At 45.1% G+C, this 22,470-nt stretch overlaps 1 protein-coding gene across 1 annotated transcript in view; it reads left to right on the top strand.

The window, feature by feature from the left end:
• LOC120914249 (neuronal cell adhesion molecule-like) overlaps window positions 1-22,470 on the top strand; it is a 507,806-nt gene that overhangs the window by 449,933 nt on the left and 35,403 nt on the right. Inside the window, exons 11-12 of the mRNA XM_040324873.1 lie at window positions 12,842-12,961; window positions 21,548-21,703. Coding sequence (XP_040180807.1) covers window positions 12,842-12,961; window positions 21,548-21,703 — 276 coding nt within the window. The remainder of the gene's footprint in view (window positions 1-12,841; window positions 12,962-21,547; window positions 21,704-22,470) is intronic.

Below are 22,470 nucleotides of genomic sequence, written 5' to 3'. Positions count from 1 at the left end.
AACAGGCGTAAGTCTCTTACGCAGTCGGATCTAAACTGCAATTTTTTTTGCCCGCTAGGTGGCGCTTCCGTCGATTTCCGCGTCGAGTATGCAAATTAGCTAGATACGCGAATTCCCGGACGTACGCGCGGCCGACGCAGTAAAGTTACGCCGTTTACGTTAGGCTTTTCCCGGCGTAAAGTTGCCCCTGGGTCTATGAGGCGCAGCCAATGTTATGTATGGCCGTCGTTCCTGCGTCAAAAATTTATAAATTTACGTTGTTTGCGTAAGTCGTCCGTGAATGGGGCTGGACATCATTTACGTTCACGCTGAAACCAATGACGTCCTTGCGACGTCATTTGGAGCAATGCACACTGGGATATTTTAGGGACGGCGCATGCGCAGTTCGTTCGCCGCGGGGGCGCGCTTCATTTAAATGAAACACGCCCCCTACCCGCCGAATTTGAATTCCGCCGGGTGATTTACGCTACGCCGCCGCAACTTTACAGGCAAGTGCTTTGTGAATAAATGAGATACGTTACGCCCGCACAATTTTGCGCCCATCTACTTGAATCTGGGCCTAGATCTCTCTTCTGCCCTTAAAGCATCTGCCCACACCAAGATCAGTGTGATCAGATGCTTTCCCAATTTAAAAATGGCGCTGTTTATATCCGATGAAACCGAACTGATGAAATGCTTGTTAGCTTCCAGTTTCTTGGACCATAGAGATGATTGGAGCCATTTCAGTCTTCAATCAGCTCTATGGTCAGCTTGCAGAACCACCGGCTGCAATCTCGGGTTCCCCGGTGGGACAGGGGGCCAAATTCTCAAAAGAGATACGCAGGCGGAACTGCTGTTCAGCCTGCGTATCTCTGTGCCTAACTTTGGAAACGATCCTCAAAAGGCTTTTTCCAAAGTTAGGCAGAAGATCTGACATGTGTAAGACACTTACACTGTCAGATCTTAGGATGCAGTACCGCATCCGCCGCTGGGGGCATTTCTCATTGAAATGCCGCTTTGAGTATGCAAATGAGGACTTAAGCAGATCCACAAAGCTTTTAAGCATTGTGATTTCTGCGTAAGTTCCGATTTGCTTGCGCAAAACTAGGGCTGGTTTTACAATGTGGAAAGTTAGTAACACCATGTAAAAGCCCATTCAAGCAACGGCATTTGGTATGCATTCCTGAGGGAGAACTCCACGGCAATTTGTAAAATCAAAACCGGCATATGACCGCCGGGAAAAAAAAAAATTGACAGCGTCGCTCGGCATGCATTCCTGAGAGGGAGAACTCCATGCCAATTTTCAAATAAAAAAACGGCATGGGTTCCCCCCCTAGGAGCATACCAGGCCCTTAGGTCTGGTATGGGTTGTAAGGAGACCCCCCCTACGCCGAAAAAATCGACGTAGGGGGTCCCCCTACAATCCATACCAGACCCTATCCAAAGCACGCTACCCGGCCGGCAAGGAATGGAGTGGGGACGAGCGAGCGCCCCCCCCTCCTGAGCCGTGCCAGGCCGCATGCCCTCAACATGGGGGGGTTGGGTGCTCGTGGGGGCAGGGGGGCGCACCCCAGGAGCACCCTGTCCCCATGTTGATGAGGACAGGACCTCTTCCCGACAACCCTGGGCCGTGGTTGTCAGGGTCTGCGGGCGGGGGGGCTTTTCGGAGATCTGGGAGTCCCCTCAAATAAGGGGGCCCCCAGATACCGGCCCCCCACCCTAAGTGAATGGATATGGGGTACATCGTACCTCTACCCATTCACCCTGGAGGCAAAGGTGATAGTTTATTAAAGCACACAACACAAGGGTTTTTAAAATCATTTATTAGTCTGCTCCGAAGGCCCCCCCTGTCTTCTTTACTCTAATACCGAGGGGGGGCTTCTTCCGCTCTTCCGGGGTCTTCTCCGCTCTCCGGGGGGTCTTCTCTCCGTCATCCGGGGGTCTTCTTCTATCTGTCGCCGCTCTCCGCTGTTGACTCGGCGGCACCCCGGTTTCTTCTCCAGCTGTCCGGTGCCTTTCTCCTTCAGGCCTGGCTGCCTGCTATCTTCGTGTGTTAGCTCAATTACTTAGCAGGCAGCCAGCGCGGTCTTCTGTGGCGTCATCTTCTTCTCTTCTCTTCTTCTCCCTTCGTTCCATGTTGACTCGACGCCTCTTCTCACTGCAATGATGGAAGCGCCCTTGCATCCCATTTATATAGGCATTCACCGTCCCATCATGCTCCGGTAGGTACCCCCTCACATTTTTGTATACATTTTATTATAACTTTTCATGTGACAACACTGAAGAAATTACAACTTTGCTCACTAGTGTACAGCTTGATAACAGTGTAAATGTGCGATCCCTCAAAATAACTCAAAAATAAAATATTTACAAAAATATGGGGGGTGTGTACTGGACTTTTGTGATATACTGTATAGTAATGTTCTTTTTTTCATGCAGCCTGTGGGCTGAACGAAAAAAGAGAAACTGTACAGATTCTTCCATTCACATTGATCGATGTGGATGAAGAAAAAGTGTGTGGTATGCCCACCAATATAATATACCACCCACTTCTAATAATGGGGATACATGCAACCTAACAGATTCTTCCATTCACATTGATCAATGTGGATGAAGAAATCTCTAGAGAAAAAAATATATGCCGAAGCATAGGGGCGATCCGCCCACTGACCACCCCAGGCCCCCATTCTTGGGCAGTACACATTCTTTCTTTAAACAGCGATGAGAAATCTCCTCCTACACTGATGTATGTATTTCATTCTGAAAAGCACACCCTGCTGCTGTTAGAATAACAGATCAGTACTGCAGCAGAATGGCATTCCTGCCAAACAAACAATGGTTAACAATAAGAACACAGTAGAACTGAACATTTTAAGTTAAAAGAAAATTATAAATGTTTTTTCAATTTTTTTAACAGATAAATATCTGAAAAGTGGTGACGAGTATTGTATTTTGCCCTCTTCTCTGATACCCCTAACTTTAACCACTTGACCACTGGGCACTTAAACCCCCCTATTAACCTGACCCATTTCAGCTTTCATTTTTTTTTTAAACTACTTCAGACTTAACCATAGCAAGAGACTTGCTCATGATTTCATTTAATCATATATAATGTCTCTACTCCAGTTTCGCATCATTTGTGGTTGTATCCGATTTTTATGTATTTATCTTTTACTAATTTATTCTTTTTTTTTTGTTCCCCTTTCTCCTCCCTCCCCCCCCCCAATTCCCTGTTCTTTTTTCCCCCTCCCCCCTTCCTCTTCCCCCCTCCCTCCCCAATCCCCTAATGGTTTGTTCTTACCTTCCTATTCATCTAATAGCTTGCCCCAAATATTTCTCAGATGCCTTAAAGTCTTCACTGTCCTCCATTTTCTGTTATAATTGTTATGTTGGCCCACATCACAACTGCAAAGGTATTCAATGCTGCTATAATTTTCAACTCTTTCAAACCATTCTTTTATATCTGGTTTAATTTTTATTTAGCCATTTTTTTGGTATTGGCCCTTTTGCGGCATTTATTAATGGTGGGGATTAATGTTTTCCCTGTATCTTATATTTGAATCTTTGGTTCATGAAACACACAGGCTTGTATGGTGTTAGCTATCTTTTCTCCAGTGATTACTTCCACCAATTCCCCGAGATTTCCCTGCCAATAATCCTTTATCTTGGACAGTCCACACCATATATGTGTAGTTTGTTCCGATTTGTCCACATTCTCTCCAACACAGAGGGGATTTATCTTTATTAAATTATTGATCATTTCGGGTGTCCTATGCCATCTTGAGATACATTTATAGTTCATTTCAATGTGTTCATGTCAGTTGCGGTGATTATTGTAACGGATGCTATTAGTTCTTTCTACTTGTTGGTCTTCAAATTTCTTGTTTGTTTCTGTTTCCCATTTTGCTATAAAGTAAGATTTTCCTTGTAGCTCTGATTCTGTCAGGATTTGATATACTCTTGATATAACGTGCTTTACTGGGGTTTGCGTGGAGGCACAGTTTTTCTAGTGGAGTTAATTTCTTTTCGTCTCTTAATGGTGTGGTTATTGAATTTATCAGATGTTTTAGTTCCCATAGTTGATTGTGCCATCTGTTTTTCTCTTTTATCTCCAAAAGTGTTTTTATCTTGCCCTGTTCTGTAATGTCCTTTATTTGTGCAGCCCCCATTTATTTTCCCAGCCGGTCTCTTTCCCCGGTATAACAAAAATTAGTTTCGGTGAGTGATTTAAAGGTGAATTGTAAATCCATTTATTCTGTTTGTGAATCAAATCCCAAACTTTAAAAACATTCTTAGTTTAGTCCGTGGGTGTCTGCATCTAACACTCTATACTTTTGGTGGTATCCATACATTTTTGTGAAGGTGCTGTTTTACTTATGATATTTTCCATTCGAATCCATTTTTTTTCAATCTCTTTGTGCTTGTTTCCCCATTCTACCATTTGTGCGATGTTCGTGCCTTATAATATCTCTAATATCCGGTGCTGCTAATCCTCCGTGTTTTTTTTTCTCTTGTTAATGTTCCAAAATTTACTCTTAGTTTTTTGTTTCCCCATATATATTTTATCAGCATTGTTTGGATGGTTTGAAGAAACTCTGAGGGATAACTATGGGTAACATATGGAATTTATATGTTATTTTTGGGAGGGGTGATCATCTTAAAAGCGTTTATCCTTCCCAGCCATGAAAGGGGCTCTGGTGTGTTCTTTTTTAGAGTCTGTTTTTATCTTGTTTAACAAAGGGACAGAAATTGGCTAGATACAGACCGTCTACTGTAGATGTCAACTTAACCCCCAAATAATTAACTCTCTCACCTAAGTGTATGAGTATTTTTTTTTGTAAGGCAAGTTTCTTCTTTTTTTCTCCACTCCTATATTTAGAATTCTGTTTTATGGATTTATTTTAAAATTCGAAAGTTCTCTGTACTTTTTTATTTTTGGCTATGTTCACAGGGTCTCACTTGGGTTAGTTATATACATTAAAATATCATCGGCATACGCTCTATCTTATTTCTTCTTCACCTATTCTCTGCCCCCTCTATTTTAGGATTATTTCAAAGAGTTGCCAAAAAAGGTTCCTAGCGTTTAATATATATAGAAGTGGCGAGAGCGGCACCCTTGTCTAGTCCCATTATACATTTTAAAGGAGATGACAATTACCATTAACCTTAACCATTGGCCATTGGTCTACTGTAGCAGGTTTTGCATCCAGTGTCTAATTTTAGGTCCCCATCCCCATATGTGGGAGGCATTTCCATCATAAATCCCCAGTCTACCCTGTCGAATGCTTTCTCGGCATCTATTGACAGGAGTAGAATTGGGGATTTTACGCTCTTGTTTTCCTGCAATAGTAATATAGTTTTTAAACTATTATCTCTACCTTCTCTTCCGGGTATAAACCCGTCTGGTCTGGGGTCTACCAATCGGGCATTAGGTCCTTTAATCGGGTGGCTAGTATTTTTGCATATAATTTTGTGGTCAGTATTTAGTATGCTATAGGCCTGTAACTAGAACATAATGTTTTATCTTTCCCAGGTTTTGTATTATAGTGATGTAGGCCAATAAAGATTCATGTCGCATTTCCTCTTCTTCTTCTCCTATTTGGTTAAAGTAATCACATAGTTTTCAGAATCAGTTGCTTCTGAAATTTTTTAAAAATATTTGATGGGTGAACCCATCTGGTCCGGTGCTTTTCCCAATAGGTGTTTCTTTTAAAGCTCTTGTGAATTTCTTCCTGGTCAGATCCTTGCTTCCAGGGCTGTCAAACGGTTCTTCTTGTATTTTGGCAGTTTGGCATTCTTTAAATATTCTTGTATTTTTTTCCTTCTGCTTCTTTTCTCCTTATGTATATCTTTCCTTTCTAATTGCATATAATGTACTGTAGTATGTTTAAATGCTGCTGTGATTATCAGCTGTTTTATTCACCAGTTCACCTCTTCCGTTCTTTATCTTCTCGATATAGTTTAGTGAGTTTATTGCGTTTCAGGCATTTTTGCAAGGTATTTTCCAGGCTTATTTCCTCCTCTGTAGCTATCCTTTCTATTCTATTGAACTCCCTTCTTGTTTTCCTGTTCCATTAGATCTTTCAATGATTCCCTTGTTTATATTAGGGCTCGTTGGGTCTCCTTTTCAGCATTTCTCTTATATCTTTGTTCCAAAGCATATATTTTCTTTTAAGATTTTTTGCATGTTAGTTTCTCTTTCTTTCTTTTTTCTGGCTCCAATGGCTATCAATTGGGCCCCTTTATAACGGCCTTTGTGGGGCTTCCCAGATAGTTGCTTTGCTCAGTTCTGGTTATACTCGTTAGTCCGTAAAATACTGTATTCAATTTCTGTTTCTATTAACTTCTCTGACTTCTTGGTCTTCAACTTTTTCAAATTTCGACGCGGGCACGACGGCCATACTTAACATTGGCTGCGCCTCATATAGCAGGGACAACTTTACGCCGGGAAAAGCCTAACGTAAATGTCGTAACTTTACTGCGTTCGGCCGCGCGTACATTTGGGAATTTGCCGTATCTAGCTAATTTTGCATACTCAACGCGGAATTCGACCGAAGCGCCACCTAGCGGCAAAAAAAAATGCAGTTAAGATCCGACGGCGTAAGAGACTTACGCCTGTCGGATCTAATGGATATCTATGCGTAACTGATTCTAAGAATCAGACGCATAGATACGACAGTTCGGATTTAAGACTTACGACGGCGGTACATGGCGCTGCGCCGTCGTAAGTCCTTTCAGAATCTGGGCCACAGTCCTCCTTTGCTTACAGCAGTTAAAACGCACTTAATCTTCACATACAAATTTCCAGAGAAAATTACAAAAAAAAGTAACCATATTAGTATGCAATACAGTTTCACTTAGGGATATGGGAAGAAGCTTCTCTTATCGGTGCATTGGTGGGAGGTGAGGCGAGAATTATTAGGGTTGTTAAATATTTGTTCCTCAGATACACTTCCTGGGCTTTTCCTTCCCTGAGTTAACTTTTCACTAGCTCCTCTCCGCCCCCTTTAGATTACGTTTTCCCCGGGGCCGCTCTTGGTGGATTTGCCGCAGTCCTCGCCACTCCGTGACCCCCCCCCCTACCTCTTCCGATCGTCTTCGGCTGCTTTCGCAGCTCCCGGAGCGCCGCGATCCTCAGCACACTCCGACTCACTCCCTGGCGCTCCTTAGTGCAGTCATGGCTCTCTCACTCTCGACTCTACAGCCCTCCAGTCGCCGCACAGCACGCCACACACGGGTGTCTCCCACCGAAGCCGGCCGATTCCTCCCCCCAAAGACGTTCCAGTATGAGGGATTTAGAAAGCAAGGTTCGCTACGAGCAAGCTGACGGGGGCATGGGTTCACAGGGACTGGTTATCGGCTTTCAGGTTTTATGTGCGGGAGCTGGAGACCCGGAACTCACGGCGTGCTCTCAGCTGGCGCCATTACCAGACTCCTCCCTCGCGGTGCTCTTACATTTTGAATGACAATTACTCAGTCATACAACATTGTACCCAAATGAAATTTTGGCCTTTTTTTCACACAAATAGAGCTTTCTTTTGGTGGTATTTAATCACCATTGGGTGTTAGGATATACTTCCCCTGTGATCAGTCAAACTTCAAGTGTTCTAGAAGTAAGGTAATTTATTTCAAATGTACCAGTACAGATGGATGAGACCCTCATGCTGAGAAGAAAGCAGAAGTCAGATACAGACACGAGGTGTGTGACCTTTTTATAGAGTCAACAGGAAGAATACTATTGGCTAAAAGATCACTGGTGCTCATGACGCAAAACAGCTTTATTGCCAATCACAGTGTCTTTTTACAATTCGTAGCAAAGCTTGATTTTAAGGAAGTAACTTAAAACAATAGAAAAAATACAAGTTAGAAGCAACGTGTCTTTAGAAACCATTTCAGATGTAGGAAACCATTTTACATTCCTATACATAGTCACACAATACACATAAAAAAACGTATCCATCATTCCCTCTTCTTGTGTGGCTATTTTATCTCAACACATTTCGATGATAGTCCCTGTCATGGGCGTCCGCTGAAATTTTTGCAGGGGGGAGGGCGCTTCGGCACTGGCGATACACAGTCGCATTTAACCCTTTCTTCGACCGCTAGCGGGGGTTAAAAGCGCCCCCCCCCCCACGTTAAAATGTAAAAACACCCCACTGTGCCCCCTGCATCTTTCAATATCTCTTTATCACTACTGTGTACCCCCTCTCCACAACTGCATCACTGCACCCCTTTACATTACACAGCACCCCTTTATATTACACAGCACCCTGCGCCTCTGGACTCCTTTACATTACACAGCACCCTGCGCCTCTGAAACCCCTTACATTACACAGCAAACTGCACCTCTGGACCCCTTACATTACACAGCACCCTGCACCACTGGACCCCTTACATTACACAGCACCCTGCACCACTGGAACCCTTTACATTACACAGCACCCTGCACCTCTGGACCCCTTTACATTACACAGCACCCTGCACCTCTGGACCCCCTTACATTACACAGCACCCTGCACCACTGGAACCCTTTACATTACACAGCACCCTGCAACCTCTGGACCCCCTTTACATTACACAGCACCCTGCACCTCTGGACCCCTTTACATTACACAGCACCCTGCACCACTGGAACCCTTTACATTACACAGCACCCTGCGCCTCTGGACCCCTTACATTACACAGCACCCTGCACCACTGGAACCCTTTACATTACACAGCACCCTGCACCTCTGGACCCCTTTACATTACACAGCACCTGCACCACTTAACATTACACTGCACCCTGCATCCCTGGACCCCTTTACATTACACTGCACCCTGCACTGTGCAGGACATTAATACATGAGTAACCATAACAAGTGCAGGACATTTACCCCCCCCCCCCACTCCCACCATGCTGCATATTAAAAAAATCACAGACAGTCATCACAGTTAATAATCTTCAGACTGCATCATTCCGTATGGCATGATGCCATACAGAATGCAGTCTGAAGATTTTTTTAATATGCAGCATGGCGGCGGGGGGGAGGGGGGGTAAATGTCCTACACTGACATTAATACATGAGTTTACTATGATCACTGACCAGTGCACCCTCCTGACATTTTAAGGTATATATATATATACAAAGAAAAATGTGAAGGTTTTGTTGCTTAAAAGTGCTAGTTGTTTGGCTGTCTCTGGTGGCTTTGCAGCCAAGAAACTAGTATTTTCAGAAGGGAAGTCAGTAAAAGCAGGCTGGCTTTGCAGTGCAGTAATGCAACACACATTGGCAACACTTTGCACATATTAAGTTTTGCACTGAATTTTTTTATTTTCCAATAATTTTTATTGAAAATTATTCATATCAAGTTTACAGTTTTAATGGCTCCCCAATGCACTAAAGGGGACACACCTGCTGCATGGTAATACACTTTGAGTTTTACTATATGAAATTGTGATTGTTATTATTCGATTAGTGAGCCATTTTACAAGTGTGTGTATCACACAAACACACTTGTAAAATGGCTCACTAATCGAATAATAACAATCACAATTTCATATAGTAAAAATCAAAGTGTATTACCATGCAGCAGGTGTGTCCCTTTAGTGCATTGGGAAGCCATTAAAAAAATGTCAGTGCAAACATGTACAAAGTGTGCTAATGTGTGTTGCATTACTGCACTGTCTGCAAAGCCAGCCTGCTTTTACTGATGTCCCTTCTGAAAACTAGCAAACAATTAGCGCTTTAAGGGGATTGGTAGCAAAAACCTTTACAGACTGTCTGTGTCTGTGTGTGACTTGCCTCAACAGCGCGCGGGCTCCTCTTGGTACAGCTCTCTAACGCTCCTCCCAGCCATCAGTATCACCGACGTGATCCCTCCCGGCGTGAGTGACGTCACGCCATCAGGACGAGCTCCAGGCTAGGGGGAGTTAGCGATCATTGGCTGGCCAGAAACAAGGGTGGGGAGCCGAGCGAAAGGTAAACAAACAGTCACAGACTGACTTGATATGCCGGTGACATTAGAGAGACAGTGACAATCGGCGGCGCAGTTCGAGAGGCGGCTGCAGCTAAATCTAAATGTGTGTCACATTGTCTTACTACTGATTCTAGGGGGGGCGAACGCCCTCCCTTGCCCTATGGAGCGGACGCCCATGGTCCCTGTGTTCTTTTGCACTCTCGAACTGTATGTCATTAAGTTGAGCTTCAATGTCCACACAGGTCTCCTTAGAGGTAGGAAGGGCTTGATACATTGTTCTTGAGATTGCAGTTTCGATCACTTTTTGTGAAAGTCCTCTAACACAGGGAATGCAGCAGCATCTGCAAGTGACCAGAACGGCCAAAGCCACAGCAATTGAGATCAAACATGATGTAATAAGTCCAGTCCATTTAACAAACCATCCTTCAAGCCTGTTTGTGAATGGATCATTAATACCTGAATTCTCTGCTAATTTATTCGATAGAGCAGTTAGTCCTTACAGGGCTCTGGTCACAGTCCCTCCAGCTGTATTGTTAGGCATAAAGGTACAACACATGCTACCAAACATTTTGCATACCCCTCCTTTTTCAGCCAGGATCATATATAAGGCTATTCGGTTCTGCCATGCCATTAGAGAGGTGGGGCCCAGCTGTTCTGCTAGACCTTTTACAGCGTCCCTGGTATAGTTTACAAATCGTTGTTGGTTGTAGTATATATAGTTAATCTAGTCAACATTTTTATCTATAGTCACCTGTGTTGCCAACCGTCCGTAGAATTACAGACAGCCCGTAAAAACAGGGCACTTTTCTCCTGTCCGTGAAAGTCAGTGGCAGGAGAAAAGTGCCAGTAAAAATCGCGGCGACCGGCTCGTGACAGAACTCTGCATGCGCAGTTCCGGAATTCGGCGAGAACATACGATCCTCCTAAGCCGAGCCTTCCAGTACTGCCTCTGCTAAGCCCAGCCCACCCGCCACGCAACCAATGATGTGACAGGTAGGGTCTGGGCGGGCGGATTTGAGGAGCCTCATGGTGGAGTGGACAGAGCAGACACTGGCGTGTGTGGGAGTCGGGCGCTGCGCAGACTTTGACCTAACCGGACTGGACTGGTGCAACGGACTCCTGGCTGAGGCTGACTGAGGCACTGAGCCTGGCGGTGAGTGCACTCACAGTCTGAGAAAGACTGTCACTGAGACAGGCAGCCCGCAGGTGGGATGATGGTGACGGGGGGTGTTATGTCTGATGGTGGTTGGCAGGGGGTGATATGTCTGATGGTGGTTGGCAGGGGGTGATATGTCTGATGTGGTGGTGGCAGGGGGTAATATGTCTGGTGTGGTGCAGGGGGTGATATGTCTGATGGTGGTGGCAGGGGGTGATATGTCTGATGTGGTTGGCAGGGGTGATATGTCTGGATGGTGGTGGCAGGGGGTGATATGTCTGATGATGTGGTGGCAGGGGGTGATATGTCTGAAGGTGTTGGTGGCAGGGGGTGATATGTCTGGGGTGGTGTGGCAGGGGGTGATATGTCTGTGGGGGTGATGGTGGGTAATGATGGTGGTAGGGGTGATGTCTGATGGTTGGCAGGGCGTGATGGTGGCAGGGGTGATGTCTATGGTGCAGGGGTGATGATTGTTGTAGGGGGGTGATGGTGGCAGGGGTGATGGGTAAGTGATGGTGGCAGGGGGTGTTGTCTGATGGTGTCAGGAGGGTGATGATGTCAGGGGGTCCTTTAGAATTGGGAACATAAATTCTGGTGATCCTAGTAGTAGTAGCTACCAGGGGATTCCCCTCACTTTCTGTGGTGGTTATGGAACAGAAGTGAAGGGGAAATCTCTCCAGTTGGACATGGGTGACAAAAACTGATGGACTAAATAATTTTGCCCTTATTATATCGAAAATAACAGAAATATGTTTTTTACCTTAAGAGCTTCTTTATTGCGATATATGGGCAGATTACTATTCAGATTTACTATTTACCATTATTATTGACAGCTTGAGCTTGCACCACTTTTTGGTAATTCCTCTCATTGTACTGGTATTTAGCGGCACAAGCTGAGGAGTTCACAATACACTTGTGTAGTGCACCCCCTAGGGATTCCGCTGGTGAATTTGGTCCTGATTTGTCCATTTAGGCTCCATTCAGACCTAGGAAATTTAATTCCAAATTGGCGTCAAAATGCAGGACACGTTTGCGATGTCATTACTTCTTAATTGCACCCCAACCGCGGTGCGATTTTGCTGTGATTGTCACTTTGCAAAATAGCAAAGTGTGAAGCTTGTCGCTAAAAAAGGGAGCAGGAGCTTTCCCGGGGATTGGGGTTCCATAAATATTGAGGCTGCCTGTTCTTGCCCTCCCACTATAGTGGTCCCATGCCCTATTATATTGTAGAAATAATACTCTAGAAGACCGAGGGAAGTAACAGAACTGCAGCATTGTGAAACACGGAGCAGCCCTAGATGCAGGGGAGTCAAACAAAATTTCTTATCAGCCTGCTCAAACTACAGCGTGGATAACATTTTATGTTGTTTTTTATGTGTGGAAGTTTATTCCACTTGAGAAGGACTCACAAGTCCATGTCAGTGTAACTAATAAAATCATCACCTTTGATATACAGGTAGAAGTGTATAGAAGGAAGCAAATGCTAGCTTAAATATTTGATTGTATTTTGTCTTTAATGGATATTTGGATTGTTTATCCATATCAGTAAAGCTGTGTTATTTGAATAGTCCTTTTTTCCTCATATTTTACACAGTGGACTTTACTCCCTCTTCTTTTTTTATATTCACTGAGCAATTATGGAGTATCATTATCGAGACCCTAGATAGTTTGGCTGCAGCACAATATATTATTATTATATTGTATTGGGCCTTGTTTTTTATTTTAACATATTATATTTTTTTCAGGAGTTTCCACCAGTCCTAAACATTACCGTTTTCAGCACAGAAAAGTATATCTGCTTTAAATGGAGGCCGTTGGATGGACTGAGAAATGGTGAAATTAGAGTGCAGATAAAGAATAAGAGCAGTAAGTAGAAAATAACCAATGCCTAATTTGTCCTCCATTCCCTCAGTTAAGAATACTGCTGCATACACAGGTGCAGGGCCGATCCTAGGGTCACAGATGCCCTGGGTGCAGAAATATTTCTGGCGCCCCCACATGGGCATGGTCATCTTACAAACTCCTCCCCTTTACACATGTTTCTATGGCAGCGACTCAAACACAGAGATGTTTACCGGGTTCCTCCCTCGATCTTTTAAAAATAAAGAAAATACAGGAAGAAAGTACACTAATAAAACCTGGAGGGGAGTCTCTCTGATGCACACAGACAGGGATTCTGTTAGAGAGTCTGTTAGAAAGAGCCCCCAGACATAGTACAGGAATTGTCAGAGAGCTGCAGACATGATACAAGAGATGGTCAGAGACTGCAGACATGTTACAGGAGACAGTCAGAGAGTGCAAACATATTACAGGAGACGCAGAGACTGTAGACATATTACAGGAGACAGTCAGAGAGGTGCAGACATATTACAGGAGACGGTCAGAGAGTGCAGATATATTACAGGAGATGTCAGAGAATGCAGACATATTACAGGAGATGGTCAGAGACTGCAGACATAGCACATGAGATGGTCAGAGACTGCAGATATAATACAGAAGATAGTTAGAGACTGCAGATATAATACAGGAGATGGTCAGAGACTACAGACATAGCACAGTAGATGGTCAGAGACTGCAGACATAGCACAGGAGATGGTCACATACTGCAGATATAATACAGAAGATGGTCAGAGACTGCAGACATACTACTGGAGATAATGGCTGATCGACCCTCTCACCTGACCTAGCAATACTGCAACAACGGTTCCTCTGATCAGAAGTCAGCTCACTCTGAATTCCCTGTGGCGACTCCGCTGGGTAGAGTCCAGATCCGTATTCTGGCAATGACTCCATTCCTATCTCCGCCAGGGATGGAGCCAGGCTGTGTTGCTTTCCCTCTGGTGGCACAGGGCAGCAGGGTTCTCTCTCTGATGGTGTTCTCTCAGCACTGTCCTCTCCCTCTGGATTCCTGGGTGCACTTTCCTAAAAACCTTTTCCAGGCTCCTGTCTCTCTCTCTCCTATTCAGCTGGGCATGCTGTGTGGCCTGCAGTTTCCGTGTTACAGTGGGGCTGCCAGTCCTTGGGACTATATGTCCCACAATACTCTTCTCTGCTCATTTTTTTTATTCTATTTCTTCCCTGGCCGATATGAAGGCGGGGGAAGAAACATAGTGGGCGGCTGTGCTGGCAAGTGCTGCTCACTACTACAGCATCACAAGGAGAGGGAGAGGGAGGGGGGAAGAAGGAGCCCGCGTTTGCAGTGGCTCACTAGGTTGGTGTCACCCCCCTCCACCAACTATAGTCGCCCCTCAGTACAGACCCCTCCTCCACTAAGTATAGACCCCCCCTCCTTCATGCAGACGTGCCCAGCTAAGTATAACCCCTCCCTCAGTACTGACCCCCTCCATTAGTACAGGACCCACCCAGGACAAACCACCCCCCTCCATTAGTACATACCACCCAGGACAAACCACCCCCCTCCATTAGTAACAGATCCCAGACAGACCACCCCCCTCCAGTAGTACAGACCCCCCTCAGGACAAACCAGATCCCCTCCATTAGTACAGACCCCCCCTCAGGACAAACCACCCCCTCCATTAGTATATACCCCCAGGACAAGCCACCCCCTCCATTAGTACAGACCCCCCAGACAAGCCACCCCCCCTCCATTAGTACAGACCTCCCTCAGGACAAACCCCCCCTCCATTAGTACAGACCCCCCAGGACAAACCACCCCCCCTCCATTAGTAGAGACCCCCCCGGACAAACCACCCCCCCTCCATTAGTACAGACCCCCCACAAACCACCCCCCTCCATTAGTACAGACCCCCCTCAGGATAAACCACCCCCCTCCATTTGCACAGACCCCCCCTCCCGACAAACCACCCCTCTCCATTAGTACAGCCCCCCCACAAACCACCCCCATTAGAACAGACCCCCTTCATTAGTACAGACCCACCACAAACCACCCCTCTTCATTAGTACAGACCCCCCTCCATTAGTACAGGCCCCCCTCCATTAGTACAGCCCCCCCACAAACCCCCCCCATTAGAACAGACCCCCCTTCATTAGTACAGACCCACCACAAACCACCCCTCTCCATTAGTACAGAGCCCCTTCCATTAGTACAGACACCCCTCCATTAATACAGACCCCCCTGAGGACAAACCCCACCCGGGCGGCAGCTGGAGAGGAGAGGAGTGGACAGTGTGCAGCTGTGCGCCCAGGTGAAGAAGATCGTGACAGAGGAGAAAAAGCACAAATGAGGGGCACGGACCGCCCTGCCCCACCCCCCAACGAGGTCCACAGCGCGGGTATCTCATCCGAACAGAGACAGACGCTCGATCTCCTCTGATAGGAGGATAGAGGGGCGGGTGTCACGTACCTGATGGTGTTGAGCCCGAATTGCAGGGGACGGCCCCCCTTACATCTCCCACTCGTGGCCTTCTGGTAAGGTAACAGTAGGCACTCGAGTAAGGAGTGGCACGGTGCCTGGCAGGATCAACAAGGTTGAGAAAGTGGATCAGCCCAGCCGAAGCGTCCTTGCAGGAACTAGGAGACAGGAACTGGGTCGGTTTAGTGGACTGGACTAGGAACAGCTCAGCAAACTGGATCAGTTTGAGAGACTGGAACAGCTTAGCAGACTGGATCAGGAGCAACTCAGCAGACTGGATCAGTTAAGTAGACTGGATCAGCTTAGCAGACTGGATCAGGAGCAGCTCAGCAGACTGGATCAGCTCAGCAGACTGGATCAGCTCAGCAGACTGGATCAGCTTAGCAGACTGGATCAGGATCACCTCAGCAGACTGGATCAGCTCAGCAGACTGAATCAGCTCAGCAGACTGGATCAGCTTTGCAAACTGGATCAGAGCAGCTCAGCAGACTGGATCAGCTTAGGCACACTGGATCGGAACCAGGAACAGATAGGACCAATACAGGAGTAGTCAGACAGGCCAGGTCGGATATCAGGCGGACAGTAGAGGTACAGAGGTTCAGGCGAAGAGGAGTCCCAAATGGGCAGAGGTCAGATGCAGGCAGATAACTGGATGGTCAAAAGTAAGCCGGGTATTAATTCAGGTAAAGGCACACAACGCTGTAGAGCAGACAGCGAAGACTGCATGGGACAGGCAGGCTTAAATAGCCCGCTTGATGCCAACAGAGATGCACACGTGCATGCGCGGTTGCTCCCGCAATCGGGAACCGATGAGGCGCCTGTTTCTGGCAGGATCTTCATGACAGGCGGACTAGGGCAGGAAATACAGCGGCGGCGCCGTGGCAGTGACTGGCGGAGAGAGCGGCCTAGCCTCAGACACCAACGAGGAGAGGAAGAGGAGGGAGGGGAGCACTCTGTCGCTTGAGCGCCCCCACCTCTGTGGCACCTGGGTGAACTTCACCCCGCGCACCCATCTAGGATCGGCCCTGCTGAGGTGCCACCTAGGTTAGGAATACAGGCTCTTTCACACTTGCATTCATTTTTAAAGCAGCCTAAGGCCTGGTTCACACTAGTGCGATGCCAGAAACTTGCACCATTCAACACTTCTCAAATGCCCTGTGTGTGTTTTTTTTTATTATTACAAGGCAAAAATGAGAAATAATCACTTTTAACGCTTTGCAACCACACCACAAACATACTGTAGACATGTTTTAAGGTGTGGGTTGTGGTGTGTTTTTCACTAGAAGTGAATAGAGACAGTTGCAAAGCCTGCCAAACATTGCAAGCAGCGTTATTTTTGCCTCGTCCCAACACAAAGTCCGCTCCCTATTGTAACAATTTGAGAGCCATTGATGTGCATTCAGAAAGCATTAAAAACATGACCCAACCACCTATTTTTGATAGACGGTTGGGTCGTGTTTTTAACAAAAAACAAAACCCAAAAACAAATTTATGTGGGCTCTACCCCTCCTCTGCTTTGTTGGTGTAAGTATCCTAAAATGCATGTTCTGGAACACCTTACTATATATATATCTGTGAGAGGGAGGTAACATGGGCATACCTATATGGAAACATTACAACAGTCCCTTCCTATTTTGCCTCCTCTTGACCACAGGTCTTATGTGCAATTATTCCATCTATGAAACCCAAGTTCACTACAAAATACTTGGGTATTTTGTACCTTGCCATCTTCTGTTGGCAAGGTACAATTACCAACAGAAGTATATCTACAGGATTAACATAAACATACCCAACTTAATTGTTAAATGTTTGGGGAATATAATAAGGACAAATAATATAGCGCAACCCCCAATAAAATAAGTGAATAAGTGAAAACACAACACTCAGAAACAAATGTAACAAATAATGAATGTGAGTGAAACAATATGTCTGTTGCACAAGGTTATATAAATATATAAAGTCCACTGGTTGAAAAAGAGAACATTAGATCGTTGTTCAAACAATAACTGATTGTTCACACAATAATATAACTTCAATGTGGAGGAATGCAACATAAAAATAGGTGAATTAATGTGTCTGCTGCAACAAGCTATCAAGGTGTATAGAAACAGATATAGTCCACTTGTAAAATGAAAGCGCTGGGTCACTGTTCAAAGAAGCAGCTATTTCCACCACACAGTAATACAGCTTCAGTATGCAGGGATATAAGATGAAAAAATCCGGGCTGGATGGCCCCTTACCAGAGAAAAGATCATAAAGGCATAGGATAGGATTCTTTAAACCGGAGGGGTGCTGGATACAGGAGATCCGTCTTCACAGGGTCCCAGGGGCGCTCACACTCCACTCTGCTCGGCTCGATCCCAGCTCTCCCGGAGGTATTGCGATCAGGAAATGCAATTAGAGGAAGGAGAGGACTTCATAGCGCAACCAGTTTTTAAAAATGTTCATAAGAACTTCTTTATTTAAAAAAAAAAAAAATTGCAATGGACATCCAGGTAGGATAATCACTATTTCATGAAGCCAACAGTAAAAAAAGAGGAAATTAACCAATATCCATATAAGATGTATCTCTTTGCAGTATTCAGTGAAAACAGATATACTCAGAGATTGGCTGTGTCTGATACTGAAGCTTCCATCCGACGCGGCGTTTCACCTGAAAGAGGTTTAACAGGGAAGGGAAGCCACTGGAAACCTGTCCGCTAGGCCGGAAAACTGTCCGGTAGGCCCTACACACGGTCGGACATGAGCGCGGAAACTGGTCCGACGGACCAGTTTCAGCGGACATGTTCGGTCATGTGTACAAGGCCTAGGTGTTCTAAGTAGCATGCTTTCTTAGACTGCCTTCACATATTTGCATTGCAGTAATGCAATTTTTTATTCTGATGCATGGTAATACGTGTGGCACATTGGGGTTCCATTAATTTTCAATTGCACCCCAGTGCATAACCACAACCGACCTATGTTTTACTGCACTATAGTGAACAGTGAATTATCGTTGTGTCACTTCTATCTTTGTGTTGCTGTACCCTGGGATAAAAAAATGCAAGTGTGCATTTAAGTTTGTTGTGATGCATTGAAAGTCCATTAAAAAAATGAGTGCATTGTCTTACCTCAATACACGTTAAGAACACAGTAAAGAACTCAGGATTCTCATATGGCAGGTGCACAGCTGTGTGCGAGTAAACTTAAGCCTAGGTTCACACTGACAGAATAATAAAATCGTGCAAGTTCCGCTGAACTTGCACAATTTCATTCCTGCATGTCAGTCTCAACTTCAGAGACATATGTACGGGTTGCTGCACAGATGTCAATGGAAATCGCACCCCAAAGTCACCAAAAGTAGTACTGAAACTACTACTACTACTAAAACACAAATGCGGCGTCGCACAGATTCAGATGATATCATAAATTGCTACACAAGCCATTTTGTAAATAAACGGGTTAACTCCTTCTTTGGAACCCACAGGACAACCTCTTCCCAACTGAAGTGTTATTCTTTTGTGGTCATGCCTCAGGCTACCTATTGATTGCGGTTGGTAAGTACTGCAAGTATGCTGCAAGTATTTTCTCCCTGCCGCACTTACACCTCCAGATTTAGCCTCTCCTGGTGTTTGAAGACCCAGAATGATGGAAGCAAACCTTCCTGAAACAAGTTGCCCTGGGTGCCCGGACATGGGCAATGTAGCTTAAACAGCACTTGTATTGTACAGGTGTGGTGTTAGTAAGCTCTGCAATGTCACAATTTGGGGTTTTCCCAGCCTTGTATAGGCAGCGCTGACGCCACTCTCCTGACTTTATTTTCAGTCAGAGAGCGGTTGTTGGGAGATGGTGTGATGTGGGATAGTGTCTGCCAGTCGCCAAGCACTGGCATAAACAGTCTTAGAAGTCAGCAGAGAAACTGGCTTCTCTCGCTGGTGAGGTAAAGACTTGTTGCTGTTGCTCCCCTGCTGTGCTGTGTGCTCCTGAAGTTTCGACAGTCTGACTGGTGTTGGTCTCAGAGTCTGACTGTGTGTCCTGTCTGCCTCTGGAAGTGCTGCCTGGGCTCCACCTGCTGCTGCTTATTGAAAGCAGATGCATATTAATGTGAGTGTACCTGTTATTTTTGGTGAGAGAGTAATATGAGCTTGCTGCATCTGTCAGCGGCACAGAAGACTAGGGAAAGTTAAGAGGAGGCAACATGGGACATGTTTTTAAGAGTGCTCAAGGACCGCAGATTATGGTGTTTTGCATTATTTTAAGAGCAGTAACCCTAAATGCAAATACTCTAGAAAACACAAAAGCCCCCCCATTGGTCTTCTCCTGACCAGGAAAATCTGCATTCAACAGATTCCCGCACAGGGTGGCTTTCATGCTCCCCAAGCAGCTCATGTGGCAATGGCTCACATGCGTCTATATCAGCACAATAGGAAATGCCTCGCCCAGCTCAGGGTGTATGTTGGACCTGCATGGAGTCTCCAATGGTGGGGAAATTTGCATGGATTGCCCCAAGTGAAAATGTATAAGAAGGTGATGCGCAAATTTCAAAATCTATGTTTAGGAGGGCTACAGCGAAAAGTATGCAGATAATATCAAGGGCTGATTAGAAAGGGAGGGTGCACATACTTTTGATTTCTATCTCATAGCCGCCTTTAGTATTGGAGACCAGAGGCCCTACCACCGCAAAAAGCATGTAAAAGAAGTAAGGACCTTATTTTTCCCATAATCATCTGAGCAAAGAGCTCATTGATGAAGAATGGTAGAGACCTGATAAGAAAGCCAATTTACAGTACAGGTTCCTGAGCTTTATCCCATGAAGGTGGCTGATGCATGGTGTAGCATAGCCCCCATGGGATTGCTGTGTGTAGACTTCCCTGGGCTTTTGCCATTCTTATTTTGCAGCCAGTTGCTACGAGGTTTTTCACACAACTGCCCGTATTCTCATCCTGTGTTCCCAATAATCAATCCAGGGGTTTGGTTTTTTGGTATTTATTGTTGGAACTTGGATAGGAAAAGGGAATTGTGGGATACTCCAACTGGAACTAATTACAATTGAGGACAACTCTCACTCGGCCTCACAGGTTAGGTGTGGTAACAGACTTGCTGTTATACAACACTTGTATAAGAAAAATAAGTATTTGTGCTTGCTCTGGCAGCAGACTTGATGAGACTGTTTATCTTCAGGACACTCACTAGCATCCCATTTTTGTCAGCACCCATCCTCTGACTCTACTAGCTGAAGGGCCTGAGGCTGCATGGCAACTTCTACAGAGGAGGGGCAGCAGCCCCTTCCCTCCTGGACACTGCTCTCCCAGCCGAAGGACCCTGAGCACATGTGCCCCTGGCATTTATACAGTCATCCAGCATGCATCGAGGCACTTTCCTCTGCCAATAGCCAGGCTGTGACAATTAAATAACACAAATCTATTGCGCTTGGGTTAATATAAAATCCTAACATATAGCAGCTAGCACAGTATTGTTGGGGACAATAAACAGTAACAAGTGATAATGGTGCAGCGCTGTATTAAAGTCTGAATTTAAAAATAAATAAACATTCAAATAAATGTTCTTAAGCTGTGTTACAGTGATAGATAAAAGGGCCGTCACCAACATCCGATCACACTGAATCTTACCCTAAGGTAAAAACATATAAGCAGCAAGTATCATCTGATGGCTGTCTCAGCAATCCTCCACGCCAAGGATATCACCTCCCTCTGGGCAAGATTAGCAATGATACCAGATAATGAATGCTGGTCCTAAAATGAATTCCATCAACAGCCCACACAAAGCGTCAATAGGAGCTTTTCACCAGGGCAATATTATTCTCAAAACCTCATTGCGCAGACATCCCCTGTGGGAGTTAACCCATTGTGTGCTGATATGAAGATAGGCCAGGTAAGTAAATATACGGTAAGGACACAGATTACTGCTGGGAAATCTCAAAGTTTTAAATTAAATCAAACTAATTAAAATGGTATATTTTAATGATATTGGCTTTTCTGTCTTTTTCGTGTTGGCATAGGATTTTCTTTTGTATATGTACACAAATGGGCCAGTTTTCACATTTTTTATAACTCAAATAAGTTCTTAAAGGTGCTCTTCTAGCTTAAGGCTTAATATTATATTACTCTTCCCATACCCAGATGACCAATGGTATCTCCATGCTATTGTCAATGCATCGGATGCGGAGTACAAGCTTCTTGAACTGAAATCAGGACAGAATTATCACATCCGTCTTTTGGCCCTAAACTACAGTGGCTTTGAGGAGATCTGGATAAATGAAGTGCATACTCCACTAGGTAAGATACAGACTTTTCTGAAGTTGATCATTTTATCTTTCTCCTCTGAAATCTCTGAAAGATGTTAGAGTAATTGTGAGGTGTATTTTGATTTTGCATACAGAAGGTGTAGGCTAGCTATATTTATTTAGCAACAAAGCTTTTTTACCACTTTAGTCCCTTAGCATTTTCCCTTGAGTCCCAGAACAATGAAAATACAGTAAAGCCTTGGATTGCGAGCATAAATCGTTCTGAAAGCATGCTTGTAATCCAAAGCACTTGTATGTCAAAGCAAATTTTCCCATAAGAAATAATGGAAACTGAAATGATTCGTTACACGACCATTTATTCATAAGTCCTTCAGTCTATAGTCCATATATAAACATTACAGCAATGTGAAGTTGTGTCCAATGTCCATCCACAAATGGCAGCCTCCCCAAGGGGATTAGAAGCAAAATCCAGCAGGAGCTACAGAGTATAAAAGAGAAGAGCGGCGCCTCTAATTGTAGCAATATGGTTACATTTAATGAAGGTAAAACATTTAGCAACTCACATGGTTGATGATTAAATGAGGCACATCTAAGTATGCAGGCATCCAGGATAAAGCTGTCCACATAGACCGTCCTCCTCACCTCCGACTCCGGGAAGACTACCCTGCAGTAGAGTGATTTGAAAGTGAGGCTTGAACCACACGTGGAAGGGGCGACATCAATGGTGGTGCGGAGGATGGTCTATGTGGACAACTTTACCCTGGATGCCTGCATACTTAGATGTGCCTGTTTGAATCA

Source organism: Rana temporaria, chromosome 9 (assembly GCF_905171775.1).
Source record: "Rana temporaria chromosome 9, aRanTem1.1, whole genome shotgun sequence".
Classification (NCBI taxonomy): domain Eukaryota; kingdom Metazoa; phylum Chordata; class Amphibia; order Anura; family Ranidae; genus Rana; species Rana temporaria.
This window is presented reverse-complemented; position numbering and strand designations above follow the sequence as displayed.